Source organism: Chiloscyllium plagiosum, unplaced genomic scaffold (assembly GCF_037043375.1).
Source record: "Chiloscyllium plagiosum isolate Xiang-an unplaced genomic scaffold, Cpla_swu_hap1 HiC_scaffold_32, whole genome shotgun sequence".
Classification (NCBI taxonomy): domain Eukaryota; kingdom Metazoa; phylum Chordata; class Chondrichthyes; order Orectolobiformes; family Hemiscylliidae; genus Chiloscyllium; species Chiloscyllium plagiosum.
Window position 1 is genome coordinate 1171698 of NW_028270170.1, and position 22231 is coordinate 1193928.

General features: G+C 43.8%; 2 protein-coding genes and 1 pseudogene across 3 annotated transcripts; 2 read left to right on the plus strand and 1 right to left on the minus strand.

Moving 5' to 3' along the window:
* Positions 1–128: 128 nt before the first annotated feature.
* Positions 129–14902, plus strand: LOC122539694 (melanoregulin). The gene is made up of 6 exons (XM_087977697.1): positions 129–3507; positions 5638–5769; positions 8189–8348; positions 10389–10479; positions 10800–10960; positions 11802–14902. The coding sequence occupies exons 2-6, from the start codon at positions 5687–5689 to the stop codon at positions 12009–12011; spliced, it is 705 nt and encodes a 234-aa protein (XP_087833823.1). The 5' UTR covers positions 129–3507; positions 5638–5686; the 3' UTR covers positions 12012–14902.
* On the minus strand, positions 9119–14992 carry LOC148141525 (uncharacterized; annotated as a pseudogene). The gene is made up of 2 exons (XR_015752460.1): positions 14239–14992; positions 9119–10445 (listed from the first exon to the last, which is right to left on the minus strand). The product of XR_015752460.1 is annotated as an uncharacterized LOC148141525 (transcript).
* Positions 14993–17827: 2835 nt separating this feature from the next.
* LOC122546340 (telethonin-like) lies at positions 17828–19512 on the plus strand. The gene is made up of 2 exons (XM_043685087.2): positions 17828–18014; positions 18902–19512. The coding sequence occupies exons 1-2, from the start codon at positions 17896–17898 to the stop codon at positions 19305–19307; spliced, it is 525 nt and encodes a 174-aa protein (XP_043541022.2). The 5' UTR covers positions 17828–17895; the 3' UTR covers positions 19308–19512.
* Positions 19513–22231: the final 2719 nt, after the last annotated feature.

Sequence of the window (22231 nt, forward strand, 5' to 3'; positions counted from 1 at the left end):
ATGGCGTGTTTTTTTTCTGCCTGAAAACTGTGTGGAATGTCTGATAGAGGAAAAACAAATGCTTTTCGGTTGTTCAAAGTCATCTTAGCAGAGCTGTAAACTAAACTGTCTCAACTCCATCACAAAGTCAGAGAATACTACAGCACAAAAGGAGGCCATTCTGTCCATTGTGCCCATACTAGCACTTTAAAGGAGTTACCAAATTAGTCTCCACACATAGCCTATAACCCTACAAATACTTTCCCTTCAAGTATTTATCCAGCTCCTTTTTGAATGTTATTACTGAATCTGCTTCCACTGCCCTTTCAGGAAGTGTGTTTTTAAGATCTCAACAATCCTTGTTGTTCTTATTATCTCACCTGTCATTTTTGCTAAATATCTTAAATCTCACTCTCTGGTACTGATTTCTTTACAATGTGATTTTGAACACCTCTATGAAATCGTCCCTTAACATCCTTTAGAAAGCCTCCAGGTAACTGAAGTCTGTCGTTTCCAGTACCTTTAAGTTCATCTTTATGATCTTGGCATCTTTTTAAACATACAGCATCCAGAATTGGACATTCATTGTTTCATAGTGGCTTAGTGTAACTTCTATGCTTTCATACTCTATGCCTCTCTTTTGAAAAGCTAAGAATTCTATGAGCCTTTCTAATACACTTTTCAATTGATGATAGCACCTTATGAATAAGTCTGTACTTACACCTCCAGGTCTGTCTTATTCTGCATCACCTTTAAAATTGTTGCATTTAGTTTATATTGATATCTTCCCATCAAAATGCATGCATTCTAATTCTTTGCATGACATTTCCACCTATTTGCCCATTCCTCCAGCCCAGCTGATCCTTCTGAAGTTTGTTACTATTTTCACTGCAATTTTCAGTTATGTGTCATCTGCAAGCTTTAAATTTAGTTCAGTTTTCTCCCACCAATGTTTCTTCACCCTGTTCTACCATAATTTATAGAGTAAAAATCCCAGAAGCATCAAACAGTGAATTTCACTAAGTACAGGAACTTAATTTGTCTCCACGTCACTTCTGGATTAAAATTTAGGGAAGAGAATTGGAAAAAGTGGTTTTACTCGAAACTCTGTAGAAATTGCTGAATGTATGACCAGAGTCTTGCTCAATACTGAAGAACAGTGCAACAAGTAGCTGAAACAAAGGAAATAAAACCAGATGTTTGCAAATGTGAGAAATCTGAAATAGAAATAAAAAATATTCAGGTCAGGCAGCATTTTTGAAGAGTGAAACAGAATTAATGTTTCAGATCTTTAATCAGGTCTGAAGAATAAAGGTGGGTGGGAACATGGGAAGAAAATGCTTCTCATGCATTGATAACCCCCACATAATCGGATCCTAGCTTTATTCTGATAGATGTTTCTGAGTAAAGTAATAGCCATTTGATGAACAAGGTCATTTGTTTCCATGTGATTTTGAACCACCAGAGTCACTGAGCAAATGTTCTGTGCTACACAGTTATTATTACTCTACGGAAGAATAAATGTCATAATGAGCACAGGATAAAGAGCAAACCTCACCATTCTTCTGATCCAGCCACTTCTGATCAGCATTTTTTGCTGCCAGGAAATAATTGTGTGGAGGGTTGCAGATAATTTGATCAGATCCCCCTTTGAGAAATTCTTGGCTGACTTTGAGTGCTCAGAATCCAAGGTTGAAACGAGTAACCTTGAAACATAGAGTACATGCAGCCAGCTAACTTTTAAAACAGTATTGAGTTCATTGGGTGTTGACATTGCTGGCTAGTCCAGCATTCATTGCCCAGAGAACAGTTCTGAGAAAGCCACATTGCGATGGGCCTGGAGTCTCATGTTGGCCAGGAAATAAACCTGCATGCTGTTATAAATATTCAGCAGGTCAAGCAGCATCTTTGAAGAGAGAAACAGAGTTGGTGTTTCAGACCTTTAGGAGAATGGGTGGGGGTGAGGAGATGTTGAGTGTTGGTGAGGGGGAGGGCCATGTGAGGAGGATGCTTCCCATGTGACGGATAAATGCCAGAGGATCAGGTTCTAGCTGTAGTTTCAATAGATTTATTTCTGAGTAAAGTAAGGAGGGCAGAGTTCCTTCCCAGAGGGACATTAATAAACCAAATGAGTTTTGCTGCAATTAGTGATTGTTGTAATTAGACTAGTACTTGATTCCAGAATTTTAATGAATTCAAATTTCACCATGATGGGATTTGAAGCCACGTTACTGGAACATTAGTCTAGTTTCTGCATTACTAATCCAATGACATTACCACTATGACACCAACTCCCTGTTTAGTGGTGCTAAAGTGGAAGAGAAGATTTAAAAACAACTAGGTGAGTGTAGATTGTATAACAGAAACATTATGTCAGTCTCTAGTGCTGTCTTCTCCTGCTCTGATTCAAACAGAGACTTGCAGGGTGACTCAGTTCACTTGGATAAATAATTGGAAACAGGAATTGCACCCACTAACCCCACACATTACCCAGATAATTGAATATTTTGTTAATCTGAGTGTTCGCAGCACTGAGCCCATTGTTCACTCATCCCTCTATTTGCCATTTACTGCTGGGTGACTTGCTATCTAGGCCTGTCTTCCTCTTTTTAACCTCCCAGTTCCTGTCATTTGTTGTTTAAACCTATGTGTTAAAACTTCTTATTTAAAACAACAGACTGGTCTTTTTCCTGGAGATGGGGGTCTTTACACACAATAACCGTGAGCTTTTAAACCAAGACTTGGCAAAGCAAATCGAAGCACTAACATGCACTTAATACTGTGATCAAAAGGCAAGTTATTTAAGAATCACAACAAATTGTGGTTACAGTCAGGCGATTCTCTTAAAATACTTCCATTTCAAACCACCTGACCTTTAAATAACATTCCACTGACAGACAGAACAGAGTCCACATTGTTGGGACTAGGATGCAGTTGTCCTGGTTTGAAAAAACCCAATTGTTTTCTTGGCAGCAGTGCTCTCAAAGTAGTCCATAGTAGGCACTGATCTGTGTTCTGATCACCTGGGAGACAGCTGAATGTTACTACCCTCTTAGTTAATGTTCCACTGATACCTGACACACAAAATATTTAGATTACATTACATTACATTACATTACATTACATTACAATGTGGAAACAGGCCCTTCGGCCCAACAAGTCCACACCGACCCGCCGAAGCGAAACCCACCCATACATTACCCCTTACCTAACACTACGGGCAATTTAGCATGGCCAATTCACCTGACCTGCACATCTTTGGACTGTGGGAGGAAACCGGAGCACCCGGAGGAAACCCACGCAGACACAGGGAGAACGTGCAAACTCCACACAGTTAGTTGCCTGAGGCGGGAATTGAACCCGGGTCTCCGGCGCTGTGAAGCAGCAGTGCTAACCACCGTGCAGCCCACAATTTAAGGATTTACCTACGGTAAAGTGCTTATGAAACAGGAGAACACTGTCAAGATTCATCATTGTGAAGAAAGAAAGGGAGGATTGAAACTGACAAAGTTATTGGCAAATAAATGAGTGAGTCACAACCGGACATTATTTGTAGATACAAGAATCTGGTAAAGGATATAATAGAATTATTTATATATGGAAGTGCTAGCTAAAGATAGCGAAAAAGTTAGATTATTGGTCTACAGGTTTCTCCATTCTGGAGCAAGACTAAAAGAGAAGGATGTTTAGAATGGGTTGTGCACAGCTGAAACCATAGCTAATTATTCAGATCCACAAGGGGAAGTGATACAGCCCCTTGAACTTGTTCTGCCATTCAATCAGATCATGGCTGATCTGTAACCTAACTCCGTATACCTACCTTTACCCACTTTGTTCTTATTGTCCGGTAAAGGGAATGTGGCATTGCTGGCCAGTCCAACATTTTCTGTCAATCCCTAGTTGCCCTAAAGAAGATGGTGGTGAGCTGCTTTCTTTAATCACTGCAATGGTTGGGTGTAAGAGCACCTTTAATGATATTAGGAAGGGAGATCCAGGATTTTGACCCAGTGACAGTGAAGGAATAGCAATTTGGCCCCAAGTCAGAATGGTGAGTGGCTTGGAGGAGAACTTGTGGATGGTGGTGTTCCCATATACATTATCTGCTGCTCCTGTCCTTTCAAGTGATAGAAATGAGGGGTTTTGGAAGATGCAGATTGAGGAGCCTTGGTGAGTTACTGCAATGCGTCTCGCACATAGTATGCACTGCTACCACTGTGAATTGGTGGTGAAGTGAGTGAATGTTACTAGTGTAGTGGACTGCTTTGTCCTGGATGGGTTTGGGCTTCTTGAATGTTGCTGACGCTGGGTGCATCCAGGCAAATGGGGAGTGTTCCATCACAATCCTGAATTGTGCCTTGTAGATGGCGGACAGGCTTTGGGGAGACAGAAAGTAAGTCACTTGCTGCAGACTTCCTAACGTGTGACCTGATGTTGTAGCTACTTGGTTAAATGGCTGTTGCAGTTCAATTTCTGGTCAATGGTAACGCCAGAATGCTGTGATATTCAATATTGCTTAATCGGTTAACAAAATCTACCAATTTAACTTTTAAAGTTAACATAACTTCAATTTTTAATAGCACTCTGCAGAACATAGTTCCAAATTTCTACCACTCCTTGTGAATGTGTTTTCATCATAGATTCCCAACCAGTTTAATTTTTTTTTATCAACACTATCTTTTCCCTTAATATTTTGTAAAATTTGATTACATCACCCCTTTTACATTCCAAGAATACAAGGCAAATTTGTGTAATCCATACTCCAAAATGCAATGTTTGCAGTTCAAGTATTATTCAGACATAGCTATTTTGAATTACTTGGTGTAAATTGGATTAGATTAATTTCATGGTGAGATTCCATTGTGTTTCATTAGTCAGAGTAGGATAGATTGTACTGACTTCGTTGAGGTGAGATCAGATTGGGTAAAATCAGATTGTATTTAGCAAAAGGAATGTTATTTGATTTCATCTCCCAGTCCAAGATGATGAGATCAGTTGGTGCTCCTTTTTCTGCAAATAATTTCACAATTTAGTATTAAGCATTGCAAGTTATTTACTGCATAGTAGCAGAACAATTGACCCAGCAGGTCTTTTCAAAACTGCACCAACATGGGTTGTCCTGTATGGTGGGCTAGCAATTGTATTGAATTGTTCAGTAATCCAAGACAAGAGAAATAAACTGATAGCATTATCCACATCCAAAGTCTAAGAGGCAAATATTGAGCCAGTACTCAGAAGCAGTGTCCAGCTTTCTAGTATCACAAGTATATTGACTGCCAATCTCAAATATAAATAGTTTGTTTCTGATTAATTTTTAACATTTTTATCAAGTAATGTTTTTCTAATGTTCAAAAGTTACTCACTGCAATTTTGAAGTTGGTGAGCCATACATTGGGCTTGTTTTTATTGAATCTCTCAATGTGCTTTGTGTTTCTTTGTTTGGCTGGAGGGGAGAGTTAACCATCACAGCCTTCACATGACCACCCATGACTTGATTCTCTGAACAGAAAATAATTGTATAATCCATCTGTTTAATATACAAACCCTCTTAGACAGTAAGGAGTGTCACTAGTGACAAATGCCTTGATCTCAGGATAATTTATGAATTAGTTGAATTCCCATTTATGGTATATTTGCCTTCAATTGCTGTATGTTTTCTAGGGCTGCATCTCTATGCTTGTGTGGTCCAGCTAAGATTTAACACTCTGAAATGGGGGATAGGAATATATTTTATCGCATATGCTGTTCATGCTGCGGAGGAGATGAACCAGAAGAAAAGACTCCAATCATCAGGTAAACATTACAAAGAAATTCTAATTTACTTGCAAGATTTCCAGCTACAGCTTTGCTGCGGTAAGGAAGCTGAAGTGAAATAAATAATCAACAAAGAACTGTACCTACTAATTGGTGGCTTGTACCTAGCCATTGTTTCATTACAAAGCAGATGCGCAAATGGGTTCTTAAGGTTTCTTATGGAGGAGATAGATGCACTCTCAAGTGAGAGGCAGGAGTTATCCAGGTTTATTTTGAATTACTTGGTGTAAATTAGATTAGATTAATTTCATGGTGAGGTTGCATTGTGTTTTATTGGTCAGAGTAGCATAGATTGTACTGGCTTGGTTGAAGTGAGATCAGATTGGGTAAAGTTAGATTGTATTTAGTAAAACACAAGCCCTGAAGAAGGGCTTATGCCCGAAACGTCGATTCTCCTGTTCCCTGGATGCTGCCTGACCTGCTGCGCTTTTCCAGCAACACATTTTCAGCTTTAGTAAAAGGAATGCTATTTGATTTCATCTCCTAGTCCAAGGTCTTGAGATCAATTGGAGCTCCTTTTTCTGCTCCAGTTAAGTTCAGCAATTTGGTATTAAGCCTTGCAAGTTATTTACTGCATAGAAGCAGACCAATTGACACAGCAGGTCTGTACTGGTGAATATACTCAACATGATTTGGAGATGCCAGTGTTGGACTGGGGTGTACAAAGTTAAAAATCACATAACACCAGGTTATAGTCCAACAGGTTTATTTGGAAGCACTAGCTTTCGGAGCGCTGCTCCTTCATCAGGTGATTGTTGAAGGAGCAGCACTCAACATGAATCTCCTTTCACCTCTCACCCCATTGAAATACCCATGATAATAAAGGATACTCTATTCTATTCTATTCTAAGTATTCTTCTCTCCCTCAGTTATTTATGCAGCTTCCCTGTAAAATGCATTTATATTATTCATCCTCGCTATTTGCTGTGAGGATGAGCTCCATATTCTCAACCACTTGCTTTTTAAAGAAGTTTCACCTGAACTCCTATTTGGATTTATTAGTGAATGACTTATTTTTATGGCCCTGGTCCTGGATTTGTATGAAAGTGGCAATTTAAAAAAAATATTTACTCCAAGCAAAAGTCTTTCATCATAAATGCAATCAGGTCATCATTTAACCATCTCTTTTCGAGAGAAGAGTCCCAACCTATTCAATCCTCCCTGTACTTATAACCTCTCTGTTCTGGTGTAATTCCAGTCAGTTACTGTTTGTAACTTTTCCCGTGTGTTAATATCCTTTCTCATAATATGGAGACCAGAACTGTTTGCAGTGCTTCAGATCAAACTAAGGTTCTGTACAAGTTTAATGGACCTTCTTTGTTTGTCAATTCAATTTATTTATTGAAATCACTCTCAGCTTTTTGTTTATTAATCTGTCACTAATGGGTTCTCTACTCCACAGATACTTATTTTCCAAAAATTACACAGTCGCCTTAATCTTTCTATCAAAATATACTACCAGACATTTAAGTTTATGAATTTCATTTGTCATTGACACAATTACAAGCTAATTAATGTTTTCATGAATTTTATCATAGTCCTCTTCTGTGATCATTTCAAACCCCCATCCTCATTTGTGGCATCCACAGTTTTGACATGTACCTTCACATCCCAATCTTCTTTGTAAGTTGTGATTGACAGTGATTCTTTACAGCAACTATCTTTGCTAAACAGTGAGACTAGGTTATAGAGAGCTCTCAGTCACAGAATGCTTACAGCGCAGGCAGAAGCCATTCAGCCCACTGAGTCTATACAGTATAAAAGCAAATTATTGTGGATGCTGGAATCTGAAACCAAAAGAGAAAATGCTGGAAAATCTCAGCAGGTCTGGCCGCATCTGTAAGGAGAGAAAAGGGCTGACTGTTCGACTCTAATTGACCCTTTTTCAAAGCCAGCTTTGACAAAAAGTCAGTTAGAATTGAAACATCAGCTCTTTTCTCTCCTTACAGATGCTGCCAGACCTGCTGAGATTTTCCAGCATTTTCTCGTTTGGGGTCTATACTGCATATCAGTGAGGCAACTCAATGATGCCTCCCTATTGCCTTTTTCTTTTACTCTGCAAAACTTTTCAGATAATTATAACCTTCTTCCCTAAGGAAAGCAATTCCAGCTTCTTCAGAGTACCTTTGTAACTAAAACCTCTCATCCTTGGAACTATTTTCACAATTCTTTTCTGTTCTGACTAATCCATTCACATACTTAAAAGTATGATGCTCAAAGTTAATTATCATAGACCAACCATCTAGTGTTATAGAAAGATTCTCTAAAACTCCCTTGCTTTTCTACACTATGCCTTTTGTCCTAATGTTCTTTTGTAAATGATGTATGGTGGTTTTATACAGTAGTTCCTCTGAAAAGTAAACAGAGTGACCAACTGGTTTGTCTCTTGTGTGAACAGCGACACATTGCTTTACTTTGCCCAGGAGGCTCAGCGCAGGAGATCAGAACAAGCAAACTTGTGGAGTGAACCCCATGATACATCCCACATGGAGAGAGATGATGACCGGGAACTTTATAACTTGCTGCAGAAAAGAGCCAAGACACGGAGGGGGTCTCAGGTGAGCTGTGAGTTTCAGTTAACTTCACCTTTACATCTGACACCGATATACATTCATTGAATGATTTTAACACAAATGTCCCAAGACATTTCACAAATACATCACGAGGAAGGGTTGGGGTGGGAGGTAAATGGTTCAGAAGATTTAGGTAGGTCAAAGTGCAGTCCTACAGGGTGAGTTAAAGGGAAGCTGTCCATACAAAAGGTCAAAGATGGGAGAGCAAAGAGTTGAGAGCTTGGGTTTGTTGGGTTGGTGAAGCTAGGGTGTGGTCGTGGAGGAATTTAAAAATTGAAATGAGCATTTTTAATACAAGTTCAATAGAACTAGGATCGATCTGTAAAGTTGGAAGTGATGGATTGCCCTTTATCTGTATATGTCTGTATAGTGGGCGGCACGGTGGCACAGTGGTTAGCACTGCTGCCTCACAGCGCCTGAGACCCGGGTTCAATTCCCGCCTCAGGCGACTGACTGTGTGGAGTTTGCACGTTCTCCCCGTGTCTGAGTGGGTTTCCTCCGGGTGCTCCGGTTTCCTCCCACAGTCCAAAGATGTGCAGGTCAGGTGAATTGGCCATGCTAAAAATTGCCCATAGTGTTAGGTAAGGGGTAAATGTAGGGGTATGGGTGGGTTGCGCTTCGGCGGGGCGGTGTGGACTTGTTGGGCCGAAGGGCCTGTTTCCACACTGTAAGTAATCTAATCTAATCTAATCTAATGTCCAAGCTGTAATTTACTTCATTTTCTTTCATTTTGTAATTTCAAAAATATACTTTATTCATAAAAAAAATAAATATATACAAAGGTTCCAAATCAGTTCTGTGCAGTCTTTGGAGAGAAAAGCCCAAACAAAAATTGAAATGTTGACATTTCTCAGAGCTTCTCTGCAGTTGCAAAGGCATTATCTACTTTATTTTATTCACTCATGAGACATGGGCATTACTGGTTGGACCAGCATTTCTTGCCATCCCTAATTGCACTTGAGAAGGTGGGAGTGAACTGACTTTGTGAAGTGCTGCAGTCCACCAGCAGTAGGTTGACCCACAAAGACCTTAGATAAGGAATTCCAGGATTTTAACCCAGCTGAGTTAAAATCTGAAGAAGAGGTGTACCTGAAATGTTTGCTTCTCCACCTCCTGAAGCTGCCTAGCTTGCTGTGTTTTTCCAGCCTCCTGTTTGTCTGTGTTGCGACTTAGGCGGGAAACTATTTATAGTCATTTTGAGGCACCAAGAGCAATGAACAGACCCCCATTATACTTTGGCAGAAAGAACTCAGATGGTGGTCTTTCCCCACTGTGCCATGGCAGAAGCTGGCCCGAGCTTTAGTTTGTCCCTCAGCACATAGTCCTGGACCTTGGAATATGACAGTCTGCAACTCAGATGAGGTCAACTCCTTGCTCTGGAAGATCAACAAGTTTTGGGCAGACCAGAGAGCATCTTTGACTGAATTGATGGTCCTCCAGGCACAGTTGATGTTTGTCTCAGTGTGCGTCCTGGGGAATAGACCAAAGGCCGGAGTCCTGTGTCACGGAGCTGCTTGGGACAAACTTCAGCAAAAATCATTCCATCTCTCTCCAGACCTTCTTTGCAAAGACACATTCCAGAAGGAGATGCGCGACTGTCTCTACCTCAGCGCAGCCACTTTGAAGGCAGTGTGCAGTGGTGCAGAGAGTCTGGGCGTACACGAAGGAGCTGATGGGCAGTGCTGTTCTCACCAACAGCCAAGTACAGAGGAACCTGGATTATCCGAAGACATGGGCGGAGAGTATTTCATTCAGTTAATCAAATGCCGGATAATCGAAGTTCCTCTGTAATGTCTATGTGCTTGTTGGAAAGTTCTGGCAATGAGGCATTCTGCCAGATGACTTTGACAGTCTGCTCAGGGAACAACTTGATTGGATCCACTGTCTCCTTTTCCCGCAAGGTCTTGAGGACATTTTGTTTATTTCTTTTGATATAGTAAAACAGAGAGTGTCAGCAGAATGATCTAACCATGGTAAATAACCGCAGAGCAGAATGCAGTTAAAACCCTGACTCCTCTCTCCTAGGGGTACCGCCGCCTCAGTTTTGACATTCACACAGTCCGCCAGGAACGCAGAGATGTTCTGGGGAAATGGAAAATGCTTTTAGAAAACCTGGGTAAATAAAAGAGCACTTACCTGAAGAGAGAATTCCTCTCCTTTCCCATAAATCCTCTGCAGCTCCTTCCATCACTCTCCTGCCTGCTCTCTCCCTCCCTTCTTCCAGCCGCTCTCTCCTCTTCCTCCTGAACCGTTCTCCTCCAACCTCTCTCTTTCTCTGTCATTGTCCTTTCCTGCTCTCTCTATAATCTCACATTTCTTTGTTTCCTGTACTCCCTCAGACTCTGATTCTGGTCGAGATTCCTATCCGTCCGTCAAAATGGGTTACATGCTGCAATGCTGTTACAATCCCAATCTTGGTGAATGTTTTCTCTTCAGGTTTTCATGCAGAGTCTGACATGCTTTTGAATGTGACATCTGCAACCTTGTACAGCAGCATGCGAAACGCACCTCAGGCAAAAAAACTGCTGGATGACTTGGCTCAACAAACCTCAATATTTGAAAACAAAATTCCAGCGGAAAGGTACATCTTTGTTCTGGTAGGTGAAGGTGAGGGAAATGTGGGTGATGGGAATGGGTGGAAGATGGAATGAAAGGAAATAGGTGGGTGAGGGATGGTAGTGAGTGGAGGGGATGGGAAATGTGGAATGATGGGGGAAGGGTAGAGGAGGCAGAGAGCAACCAATAGATTCAGGTTTGGAAGTGACATTGTGAAATTCAAACCAGATCAAGTCAAGTTTTTTTGGAACATTCCAAACTTAAAAACATTAATTTTTATGACTAGGAGGACATTCAGCACATTGGGTCCACTGGCCCTTTCCTCAGACATGTTCAAATCAGTTCATTCTGCCTCTTTTAAATGACAACAGTGCCAGGATCCTGTGTTCAATAGCAGAGAATCTCCCTTATACGCAATAACTGGACAGACAGTGAGTTGGTGATGATTTGGAGAGGCGAAAGATCTAAAAATAACATGAGGCAACCTTTTTACACAGAGAGTGGTTCAGCTGTGGAATGAATTGCCAGAGAAAGTGGTGGATGCAAGTACAGTTAAAACATTTAAAAGACATTTGGATTTGTTCCTGAATAGGAAAGGTTTGCAGGGATATGGGCCAAAAGCGGGCATATGGGACTAGATTAGTTTGGGATTATGGTCAGTGTGGACTGGTTGGACCGAAGGGTCTGTTTCTGTGCTGTATGTCTCTATGACTCCTGTGACTGTGGATATTCATACAGAGCTGGGGTCAGATCAACAAGGGCAGGTGAAGAGAAAGCTCCTTCAGCTAGTGGGTCAAACTGTAGCCAGTGTGAGTATGAAATTAAGAGTATCTGAAATAGAGGACATTGTTAAAAAGTGAGAGATGATTTGTGTGTACACAGGACAGACTGATTACACTGGATGCTGCAGAAGACTTTCTGTCAAAGGCCAAAACTTATTATCCTCGAGATCAGAGCCCTGAGCTGGAGACTGAGGGGCAGGATTCAGCTGCTGTTCTAATTAAAAAATCAAATGAAATCAACTTGGTAACCGATGAGGAACTGGAAGAAGTCGATGAAGATGCCCTACTCTCAAGATCATTGGAATTGTGATCATAAGTGCACCTCAGAATTTCTGATTCATGTTTTCCAAAGATTGCAGCAATAATTCTTCATCTGCCCTGTTGGTATTTATGTAAGGTAAAGATGGAAAGAAATTGCATTTCTTTCTCAACCTCAGTATATTCCAAAGTGCTTTTACAACCAGTGAAGGACGTTTTAAAGTGTAATGTAAGAAACATAGTAGCCAATTTACATGTAACAAGGTCCCACAAACAGTAATGAGATCATCTATTTTAAATGTTAATTGGGGATAAAATTTAAGCAGGGTACTGGAAGAACTCTTTCTGCTCTGTTTCCAAATGATGTCATTGGATCTTTGCCCTAACCCCAGAAGAAAAGTGGGAGGGTCTCTTGAACTCCGCAATAATGACAACAGATCTGGTAGAGTAAAATAAGAGTTCAAGATGCTCTTTAAATGCAGGTTGCTGAGTTGGATGAGGTACTGTGTATGAGAGAGTGAGGGAGAATGAGAGAGAGAGAGAAAGTGAGAGTTTCACAGGATTGGTTTTATATCATGTCCTGTTTACTTTTTTTCGAAGCCATTGACCCCTGGCTGTAAATAAAATACATTAAAAAATGTAAACCTCGTCTCTTTTGTCTTTAACATGAGTGGAACCAACAAGGAAAAAAATGCTGTGAATCTTGTGTGTCACTGGGAGATGGAGGGGTGTCATATTTGTGAGAGAGAGAATCATTCCCCTAGTATTTGATGTTCTGTGAGGTGAGAAATTCCTGCATGATTAATGACGACTTTGATTCTTTCTCAGTCTCGGTGGGACACAGTTTGGAAGTTGCTAGGTTAGAACAAGCAAGTTTCAGATCCCAGTGAAAGCATCGTGTGTTATCAGATTAAAACTGAGAGAGGAAGTATAGAGCAAGAGGGAAATGTATTTTTGTTGAAGCTTTTTGTCTTGTACTTACCAGGACAATTTGGATTATAGGGAAGATGAAGGATATTTAGAAAAAAAGGAGGGAAGTTTTTCCACCCAGAAAGTGAACTTGAACTCAATATGAACTTGAAACACTGAAACCTACAAGAGTATTGGCCGAAATCTGTAAAATGGGATTGGGCTGGGTCATAGTCAGCTCATGTGGGCAAGATGGTTCAAATGGCCTCTTTCTGTGTTACTAATTTCCATGTTTTCTAAGATAAATACAAACTTGGAGCAGGAGTAGGCCATTCAGCCCCTCAAGCCTATCTACCACTCAATAAGACCATTGCTGATCTGATTCTAACTTCAAATCTATATTCCCACTTAACTCTGATAATATTTCAACCCTTGCTTACTCAGAATCTATTCACTTTCACCTTAAAACTGCTCAAAGACTGTTTCCTTTTCAGGAAGAGAATTCCAAAGACTGCTGAGAAAAAAATATTACCTCTGTTTTGAATGGATGATGCATTATGTTTAAAAAGTGACCCCTAGTTCTAGATTCTCCCAGAAGAGGTAACATACACTCCATTACATCCACCCTGCAAGATCTCTCAGCATCATCACATACTTCAATCAAGTTGCCTCTTATTTTGCAAAATACCAGTGAATACCAGCCTAGCCTGTCCAACTTTTACTCAAGGCAACCTATCCAGTCCAGGATCTAATCTGGGAAACCATCTCTCAGCTACTTCTGATGCATTTATTTTCTTTTGTGGAGAATGCCTATTGCTATTTTAGGACTATGTGAAAAAATGGGAGATGTGGAACTGTTTGGATATTTTCTAGATTAAGAATGATTTTCAATGTGATTTCTTGGAAATGAAGTCAACAGTTTAATGTATACTCATGTTGTGTTGAATAATAAGTTTCTGTGGGTGATCAAAAGTGTCAGACGGTGTGAGTAAATTGTCAACAGCTGAATAACAAGAGAAGGGATGACCTGTAATCTGATTAAACAAGGTAGAGAGATAATTACAAATAATTAAAAATAAGGTGGTGCTAGAGACAAACCAAATAGCCGGAATAACATGATAGGTTTAACCAAAATATCAAGTAACTCAAACTGTACAAACTAATTAAGGTAGAGACATCATAACAAATTATCAAGGTGATGGTGTTAAAAACAGGACAGTAAGGAAGATTTTACAGATATAGAACACTGTGATGGGGGTTACATGTAGCACATTGAGGCTGTTTTCATGGATATGGAACTTGGCTGTCAGTGTCTGCTCGGCGATTCCATGTTGTTATGTATCTTGAAGGCTGCCTTGGAGGACACTTACTCAAAGGTCGGAGTCTGAATGAGTTTGACTGCTGAAGTGTTCCCCAATGGGGAGGGAACATTCCTATCTGGCAATTGTTGCATGGTGTCCATTCATCCATTGCCTTAGTATCTGCTTGATCTCACCAATACACCACGTCTCGGGGCATCCTTGCCTGCAGCATACATGATAGACAATGTTGGCCAAGTCACCCGTGTATCTGCCATGTACGTGGTGGGTGGTGTTCCCACATGTGATGGGAGTATCCATGTCGATGATCTGACATATCTTACAGAGCTTGCTGTGGCAGAGCTGTGTGGTGTTGTGGTCAATGTTGTCCTGAAGGCTAGGCAGTTTGCTGCCAACAATAGTCTGTTTAAGGTTTGGTGGTTGTTTGATGGCGAGAAGTGGGGGGCGTAGGGATGATTTTGGTAAAATGTTCATCGTCATCGATGACATGTTGAAGGCTGCGAAGAACATGGTTTAGTCTCTCCAGGGAAGTACTGGACGACGAAGGGTACCCTATTGGTCATGTCCTGTGTCTGTCTTCTGAGGAAGTTGAGGTTTTTCATTGTGGCCTGTTGGAACTGGCGATTGATGAGTTGGGCATCGTATCCCATTGTTATGAGGGCATCCTTCAAAATCTTTAGGTGTCTGTCACATTCCCCTCATTTGAGCTGATCCTGTGTATGTACAGGGCTTGTCTGTAGGGGATGGCTTCTTTAATATATTTGGGGTGGAAGCCAGAGAAATGCAACATCGTAAGGTTATCCATGGGTTTGCATTAGAGTGAGGTCCTGAAGTATCTGCCCTTGATAGATATGCATGTGTCCAGAATGAGACAGATCCTGAAAAGTATTGTGATGGTGGGATATCACTATATAGTAATTTCAGTGATTCTTCGCCATGAGTCCATAGGAAGAAATATATTATCAATGTATCTGGTATAAAGTGTTGGTCAGAGGTACTGAGCAGCAAACCGTCTTTTGAAATTTGTGCATGAAAATGTTGGCATATTGGAGTGCAAATTTGGTCCCTATGACTGTTCGGTGTGTCAGGATGAAGAACTGGTTGTCGAAGGTGAAGATGTTGTGTTTGATGATGAAATGGATGAGTTATATGATGGTGCTCAGAGATTGGCTGTTGGTGGTATTGAGTACTGAGGCTGTTGCCCCGATGCTGTCATCGTGGGGGATGCTGGCGTAGAGTGCTGAAATGTCCATTGTGACGAGGAATGTTCCTGGGTCAACTGATCCGTGGGTGCTGAGTTTCTGTAAGAAATTAGTTTATATCATAAATTAAGCTAGTCCCTTTTGCCTGCATTTGGCCCATATCCACTTAAACTCTTCCTATTCATACACCCATCCAGATGCCTTTTAAATGTTGTAATTGTACCAGCCTCCATCACTTCACTGGCAGCTCATTCCATACACTACCACCCACTGCTTCAGAAAGTTGTTCCTTAGGTCCCTTTTAAATCTTACCCTCTCACCCCAAACCTATGTCCTTTGGTTTTGTATTCCCATACCCTGGAAAAAGGCTTGGCCTATTCACCCTATCCATCCCCCCTCACAATTTTATAAATCTCCAGAGGGTCACCCCTCAGCCTCTGATGGGAAACAGCCCCAGCCTGTTCAGCCTCTCCCTCTCGCTCAAATCCTCCAACCCTGGCAACATCTGTCTGAATCCTTTCTGAACCCTTTCAAAGTTAACATCTTCCCTATAGGAGGGAGGCCAGAAATGAATGCAGTATTTCAAACGTGGCCTCACCAATGTCCTGTACAGCTGCAACAAGACCTCCCAACTCCTATACTCAATGCACTGACCAATAAAGGCAAGTATACCAAACAGCTCCCAAACTATCCTGCCTTCCTGTAACTCCACTTTCAAGGAATTATGAAACTGCACTCGAAGGTCTCTTTGTATGGCAACACTCCCCAGGACTTCACCACCCCATCTACCTGTGAAATGTTTTGGCTAAATTCTATCCTTTTGTAGACTGTTGGCCTCTGACAGTGCAGCACTTCCTCAGCACTGACCCTCCGACAGTGCGGCACTTCCTCGGCACTGACCCTCCGACAGTGCGGCATTCCCTCAGCGCTGACCCTCCGACAGTGCGGCATTCCGTCAGCGCGGACCCTCCGACAGTGCGGCACTCCCTCAGCACTGACCCTCCGACAGTGCGGCATTCCGTCAGCGCTGACCCTCCGACAGTGTGGCACTCCCTCAGCACTGACCCTCCGACAGTGTGGCACTCCCTCAGCACTGACCCTCCGACAGTGCGGCATTCCCTCAGCACTGACCCTCCGACAGTGCGGCATTCCGTCAGCGCTGACCCTCCGAAAGTGCGGCACTCCCTCAGCACTGACCCTCCGACAGTGCGGCATTCCGTCAGCGCTGACCCTCCGACAGTGTGGCACTCCCTCAGCACTGACCCTCCGACAGTGCGGCATTCCCTCAGCACTGACCCTCCGACAGTGCGGCATTCCGTCAGCGCTGACCCTCCGACAGTGTGGCACTCCCTCAGCACTGACCCTCCGACAGTGCGGCACTCCCTCAGCACTGACCCTCCGACAGTGCGGCATTCCGTCAGCGCTGACCCTCCGACAGTGTGGCACTCCCTCAGCACTGTCCCTCCGACAGTGCGGCATTCCCTCAGCACTGACCCTCCGACAGTGCGGCATTCCGTCAGCGCTGACCCTCCGACAGTGTGGCACTCCCTCAGCACTGACCCTCCGACAGTGCGGCACTCCCTCAGCGCTGACCCTCCGACAGTGCGGCATTCCGTCAGCGCTGACCCTCCGACAGTGTGGCACTCCCTCAGCACTGACCCTCCGACAGTGCGGCACTCCCTCAGCACTGACCCTCCGACAGTGCGGCACTCCCTCAGCACTGACCCTCCGACAGTGCGGCACTCCCTCAGCACTGACCCTCCGACAGTGCGGCACTCCCTCAGCACTGACCCTCCGACAGTGCGGCATTCCCTCAGCACTGACCCTCCGACAGTGCGGCACTCCCTCAGCACTGACCCTCCGACAGTGCGGCACTCCCTCAGCACTGACCCTCTGACAGTGCGGCATTCCGTCAGCGCTAACCCTCCGACAGTGCGGCACTCCCTCAACACTGACCCTCCGACAGTGCGGCACTCCCTCAGCACTGACCCTCCGACAGTGCGGCACTCCCTCAGCACTGACCCTCCGACAGTGCGGCACTCCCTCGGCGCCGATCCTCCGACAGTGCGGCACTCCCTGAACCCTGGACTGGGAAAGGAGCGGGTGTGGATGGGTGTTTGGGTGTGGGTTTAGTGTGGGGTTGGAGGTGTGGGTGGGGTTAGTGGTTGAAGTCTGTGGGATTTGGCAGGGTCTGAGGAGCGGGAACCCCAAGGTGAGCGGCTGCGGCTGGAGGTCGTTCTGCCGGCACCTATTGTACTAGCCCGAGGATGAGCTCCGTGATCGGTTTGGGAAATGCGGCGGAGAGCTGTGGGAGCTGATGGCGCAAATCCCCAGGAGTCAGGAGGGACACGTCACCCATTCCCGTCCTGAGCCTACGGCCCGAAAATAGCCCCCATCCGGGGCCGATATAAACCCGGCCCAGCCCCACACACACAGACGCACAGACAGAGACAGGGAGCGGCTCTCAATCCATCAGCACAATCCCTGGGAACAGGCTCCGGCTGCAATGGAGCTGACACCGTTTGCTGCTCTGAACTCCTCCCTGTGTGAGGGCAACAGCCAGAGCAGGGAGTTTTACTCTGCTGAATGGGAGGATCAGATCATGAGAACTCGACCTGAGCACCGGTGAGTTTACACCGAAACTGCGCCGATCCGTCCCGCTCTCATCGCTGAGAGAGCGCGTTTGCTGCAACTTCAGAGGCTGGGACAGAGAGAGAGAGAAAAAACAGAGAGAGAGAGAAAACGGGGAGAGAAAAAGAGACAGAGAAAACAGAGATAGAGAGAGAGGCAACAGAGGTAGAGAAAAGAATCAGAAATAGAAAACACACAGAGAAAATACAGATAGAGAAAACAGAGACAGAGGGAAACAGAGAGAGAGAAAAGCAAGGGTCAGTAATAGCGAGAGACCGGGAGATGACGCGGTGGGGAGAGAGAGAGAGAAAAAACGGAGATGGGGTGGGGAAACGGAGAGATAGGGACAGATAGGAATGTCACAGAGAGAGGGTCACAATCACCGACATTCAGACACAGAGAGAGACACCGAGAAAGAGTGAGAGAGAAATTGGAAGAGAGGGAGAGGATACAGTGAGAGAATTAGACAGAGAGGGAGAGAGGGAGAAACAGAGTGGGAGTCACAGGGAAAGGCTCCTTGTTAATGATGAAAATATGGATGAGCTGTTTGTGTGGCTCCAGAGAAAGCTGGCACAGTGGTTAGCACTGCTGCCTCACAGCGCCAGAGACCCGGGTTCAATTCCCGCCTCAGGCAGCTCTCTGTGTGGAGTTTGCACATTCTCACCGTGTCTGCGTGGGTTTCCTCCCACAGCCCAAAAATTGGCCGAGCTAAATTGCCCGGAGTGTTAGGTGAAGGGATAAGTGTAGGGGAATGGGTCTGGGTGGGTTGCGCTTCGGAGGGTCGGTGTGGACTTGTTGGGCCGAAGGGCCTGTTTCCACACTGTATCTAATCTAATCTAAAAAGCTGGGTTTGTTGAATCTGCCTGTTCCTTCTCTGGCAGGTGCACTGTGAGTGAGCTGAATGGTGCCCGGAAGGAGAGTTATGACAGGAGATCCCAGGTGACCTACTTGGTGCAGCGAAGCCCGGCCAACCTGATGAGGATGGGCTGCCTGGGGGAGGAGCTCACTGAGTATCGCCTGCCTGCCCGCAGCGTGCTGCCATTGGCAATCTTCACACCGACTCAGATCAGCACGAAAATGGAATGGGCAGTGACTCCCCCAGAGCTGAGGGGGGTCATGGAGTTCGAGTCGGCTCTGAATGGGAGCTGTCAGGACAAGAGAGAGGTCTCGGACATTACCAAAGAACTTCCTCCAGTCATGCAGCCTGTCAAACTGGATGGCAAGAAAGCGGGCATGGTTCAAAGATCCCTGTCGAGATCAATGTCCCAGGAGGCCCAGAGGGGCTGAGAGCGATGGGGAATGGACGTGGAAGGGATGCAGAGGCAATGTCAGGGGCTGGAGATGGATTGTTAAAGGGACAGGGTTGATATAAGATGCACTGAAGTGACGTGATTTTATTGGAATCTTATGACTTATGCTTATGACTTATTGTTGTAATTATTCACCAGAAAGTCTCATTTTATTTTTAATAAACATAATGTTTGTTAACGGACCTAGGCTCCTGTGTGTGACTGTGTTCCAGCTTCCAGTGAGATTTTACTGTAAAGTTGGTCAGATTTACAGGTGGATTTAATGGAAATCTGAAGCACTCAGGTGAACCTTCTAGAGTGTGAACAATAGAAAACGACAGATCAATGATGGAGGGGAGCAAAATTCTGGGAAGGAGGAGGTGTGGAGGTTGGAGGTAGGAGGAGTTGGGGCAGCAGGAAGCATGGGATTAGGGTGAAAAAAAAACAGGCTTTTCCCATCCACTGCCCCCCCCCACCCAAAAATATCTTTGCACCCAAACAACCCCGCCCGACCAGACAATAAGCATCTTCTTGAAGAAGGGCTTATGCCCGAAACATCGATTCTCCTGCTCCTTGGACGCTGCCTGACCTGCTGCGCTTTTCCAGCAACACATTTTCAGCAATAAGCATCTTCCCCTAGCCCACCCCACCCTAGCCAATTATCCCAACTTCCATTATTCCTATCTCTCTCCTGGGATAATTTCCCTCTTCAAGTACCAAACATTTCACTGAGTGACAGACAGAGGATGCTGTTTTGAAGTGTGTCTCAGCAACAGAAGGCACTGGATATTGCAAGGTCTCTGAACCCTGACAACATTCCATATACAGTACTGAAGGCTTGTGCTCCAGACCCTGCACAGCTACAACACTACCATCCACCTGACAATATGAAAAATTGCTCAGGTACGTCCTGTACAAAAAGAAATCAGGTCAAATCTAATCTGGCCAATTATCACCCTATCAGTCTTGATCATCAGTAAAATGATGAAAGTGTCATCAGCAGTGCTATCAAGCAGCACCTGCTCAGCACTAACCTCCTCAGTAATGCTCAGTTTGGGTTCCGCCAGGGCCACCCAGCTCCTGACCTCATTACAGCCTTGGGTCAAACATGGACAAAAGAACTGAATTCCAAAGGGGAGGGGAGAGTGACAGCCCTTGACATCAAGGCTGCATTTGACTGAGTGTGGCATCAAAAAGCCCTGGCAAAACTGGAATCAATGGGTATGGGGGGGAGGGGGGGGGGTGTTCACTGATGATTGCACGATGTTCAGCACCATTATAACTGAGATAGACAGTTTCTTGGGTATCAAGGGGGTCAAGGGTTATTGGGAGAAAGCGGGAGAATGGGGTTGAGAAACTTACCAGCCATGCTTGTATGGTGGAGCAGACTCTATGGGCTGAATGGCCTAATTTCTGTTCCTCTCATGGTCTTATTCCAACTCCTCAGACACTGTTCATGTACAAATGTGGCAAGACTTGGCCAATATCCAGTTTGGACAAGTGTCAAGCAAAAATCATCTCCAATAAGAGAGAAAGAAAATGTAACCATTATCCCTTGACACTCTATGGCATTGCTATTGCTGAATCTCCACTATCAACAGCCTGTGGCTACCATTGACCAAAATCTGGACTAGCCATATAAGTATGGTGGCTACAAGAGCAGGTTAGATGCTTGGAATCTTTCATTGAGTGAATTATCTCCTGTCTCCCCAAAGCTTGTCCACCATCTACAAGGTACAAGTCAGGATAGTGAGGAAGACATTCAAGAGGCTTGACACCATCCAAGACAAAGCATCCCCCACTTGATTGGCACCACATCCAGAAATGTCTGGTCCCTCCACCACTGACACTCAGTAGCAGCAGTGTGTCCTCTCTAAAACATGCACTACAGAAATTCACAAAGGATCTTTGGGCAGCACATTCCAAACCCACAAATGTTACCAATGGAAGGACAAGGCAGCATTTTGGGAACACCACCACCTGCAAGTTCCCTTCCAAGTCAATCAACATTCTGACTTTGAAATATATCATCGTTCGTTCCTCAGGATAAAACTCCAAGTATTCCCTCCTGAATAGCATTGCGGGTGTCCCTTTCCCACCTGGACTGCAGCAATTTCAAGAAGGCCACTCACCACTACTTTCTCAAGGGCAAGTATGGATGGGCAATGAATGCTGTCCAGCCAATAACACCCATGATCCCCATGAGAGAATAAAGAAACAGAAACTCTGCTATCCATTTTTACATTCCCAGCTAGTTTTGCCTCATACTCAAATTTCTTCCTCATGATTTAATACTTTCATCATTTTCTGCCATCCTTTATATACTGAATATACATCTGACCTGACACTCAGCTTTATACAGTCGTATGCTTTTTCCTGAAGTCTGATACTTTTCATAACTTCTTGAGGTTGATGGGTCCTCCCTTGGAATTTTTCTTGATGGTAGAAATATACATATTCTGAATATTCTGAAATATCCATGTAAACTTCTACTACTGTTTCTTTATTAAAATGAGGGGCAACGTTTTTACACAGAGATTGGTTCGTGCCAGAGAAAGTGGTGGATGTGGTTATAGTTACAACATTTAAAAGATATTTGGATAAGATCATGAATAGGAAAGATTTGGAGGGATATGGGCCAAATGCAGGTAAGTGGCACTAGTTTAGTTTGGGAACATGTTGGCATGGACTGGTTGGACTGAAGGGCCTGTTTCTGTGCTGTATGACTCTATGAGTCTATCTCCTAGCCTACTATGCCAATTCACTTTAGCTAGCTCAACTTTCATATCTATGCAGTTGTCCTTAAAATACTAGTTTTAAAATACTAGTCTTAAATCTAGTCTTCTCCCTTTTAACATAGATTTTAAATTCCATCATATTGTGTTTGCTTCTACCTAGGGGTGCCTTACCTTCAGGTCCTTG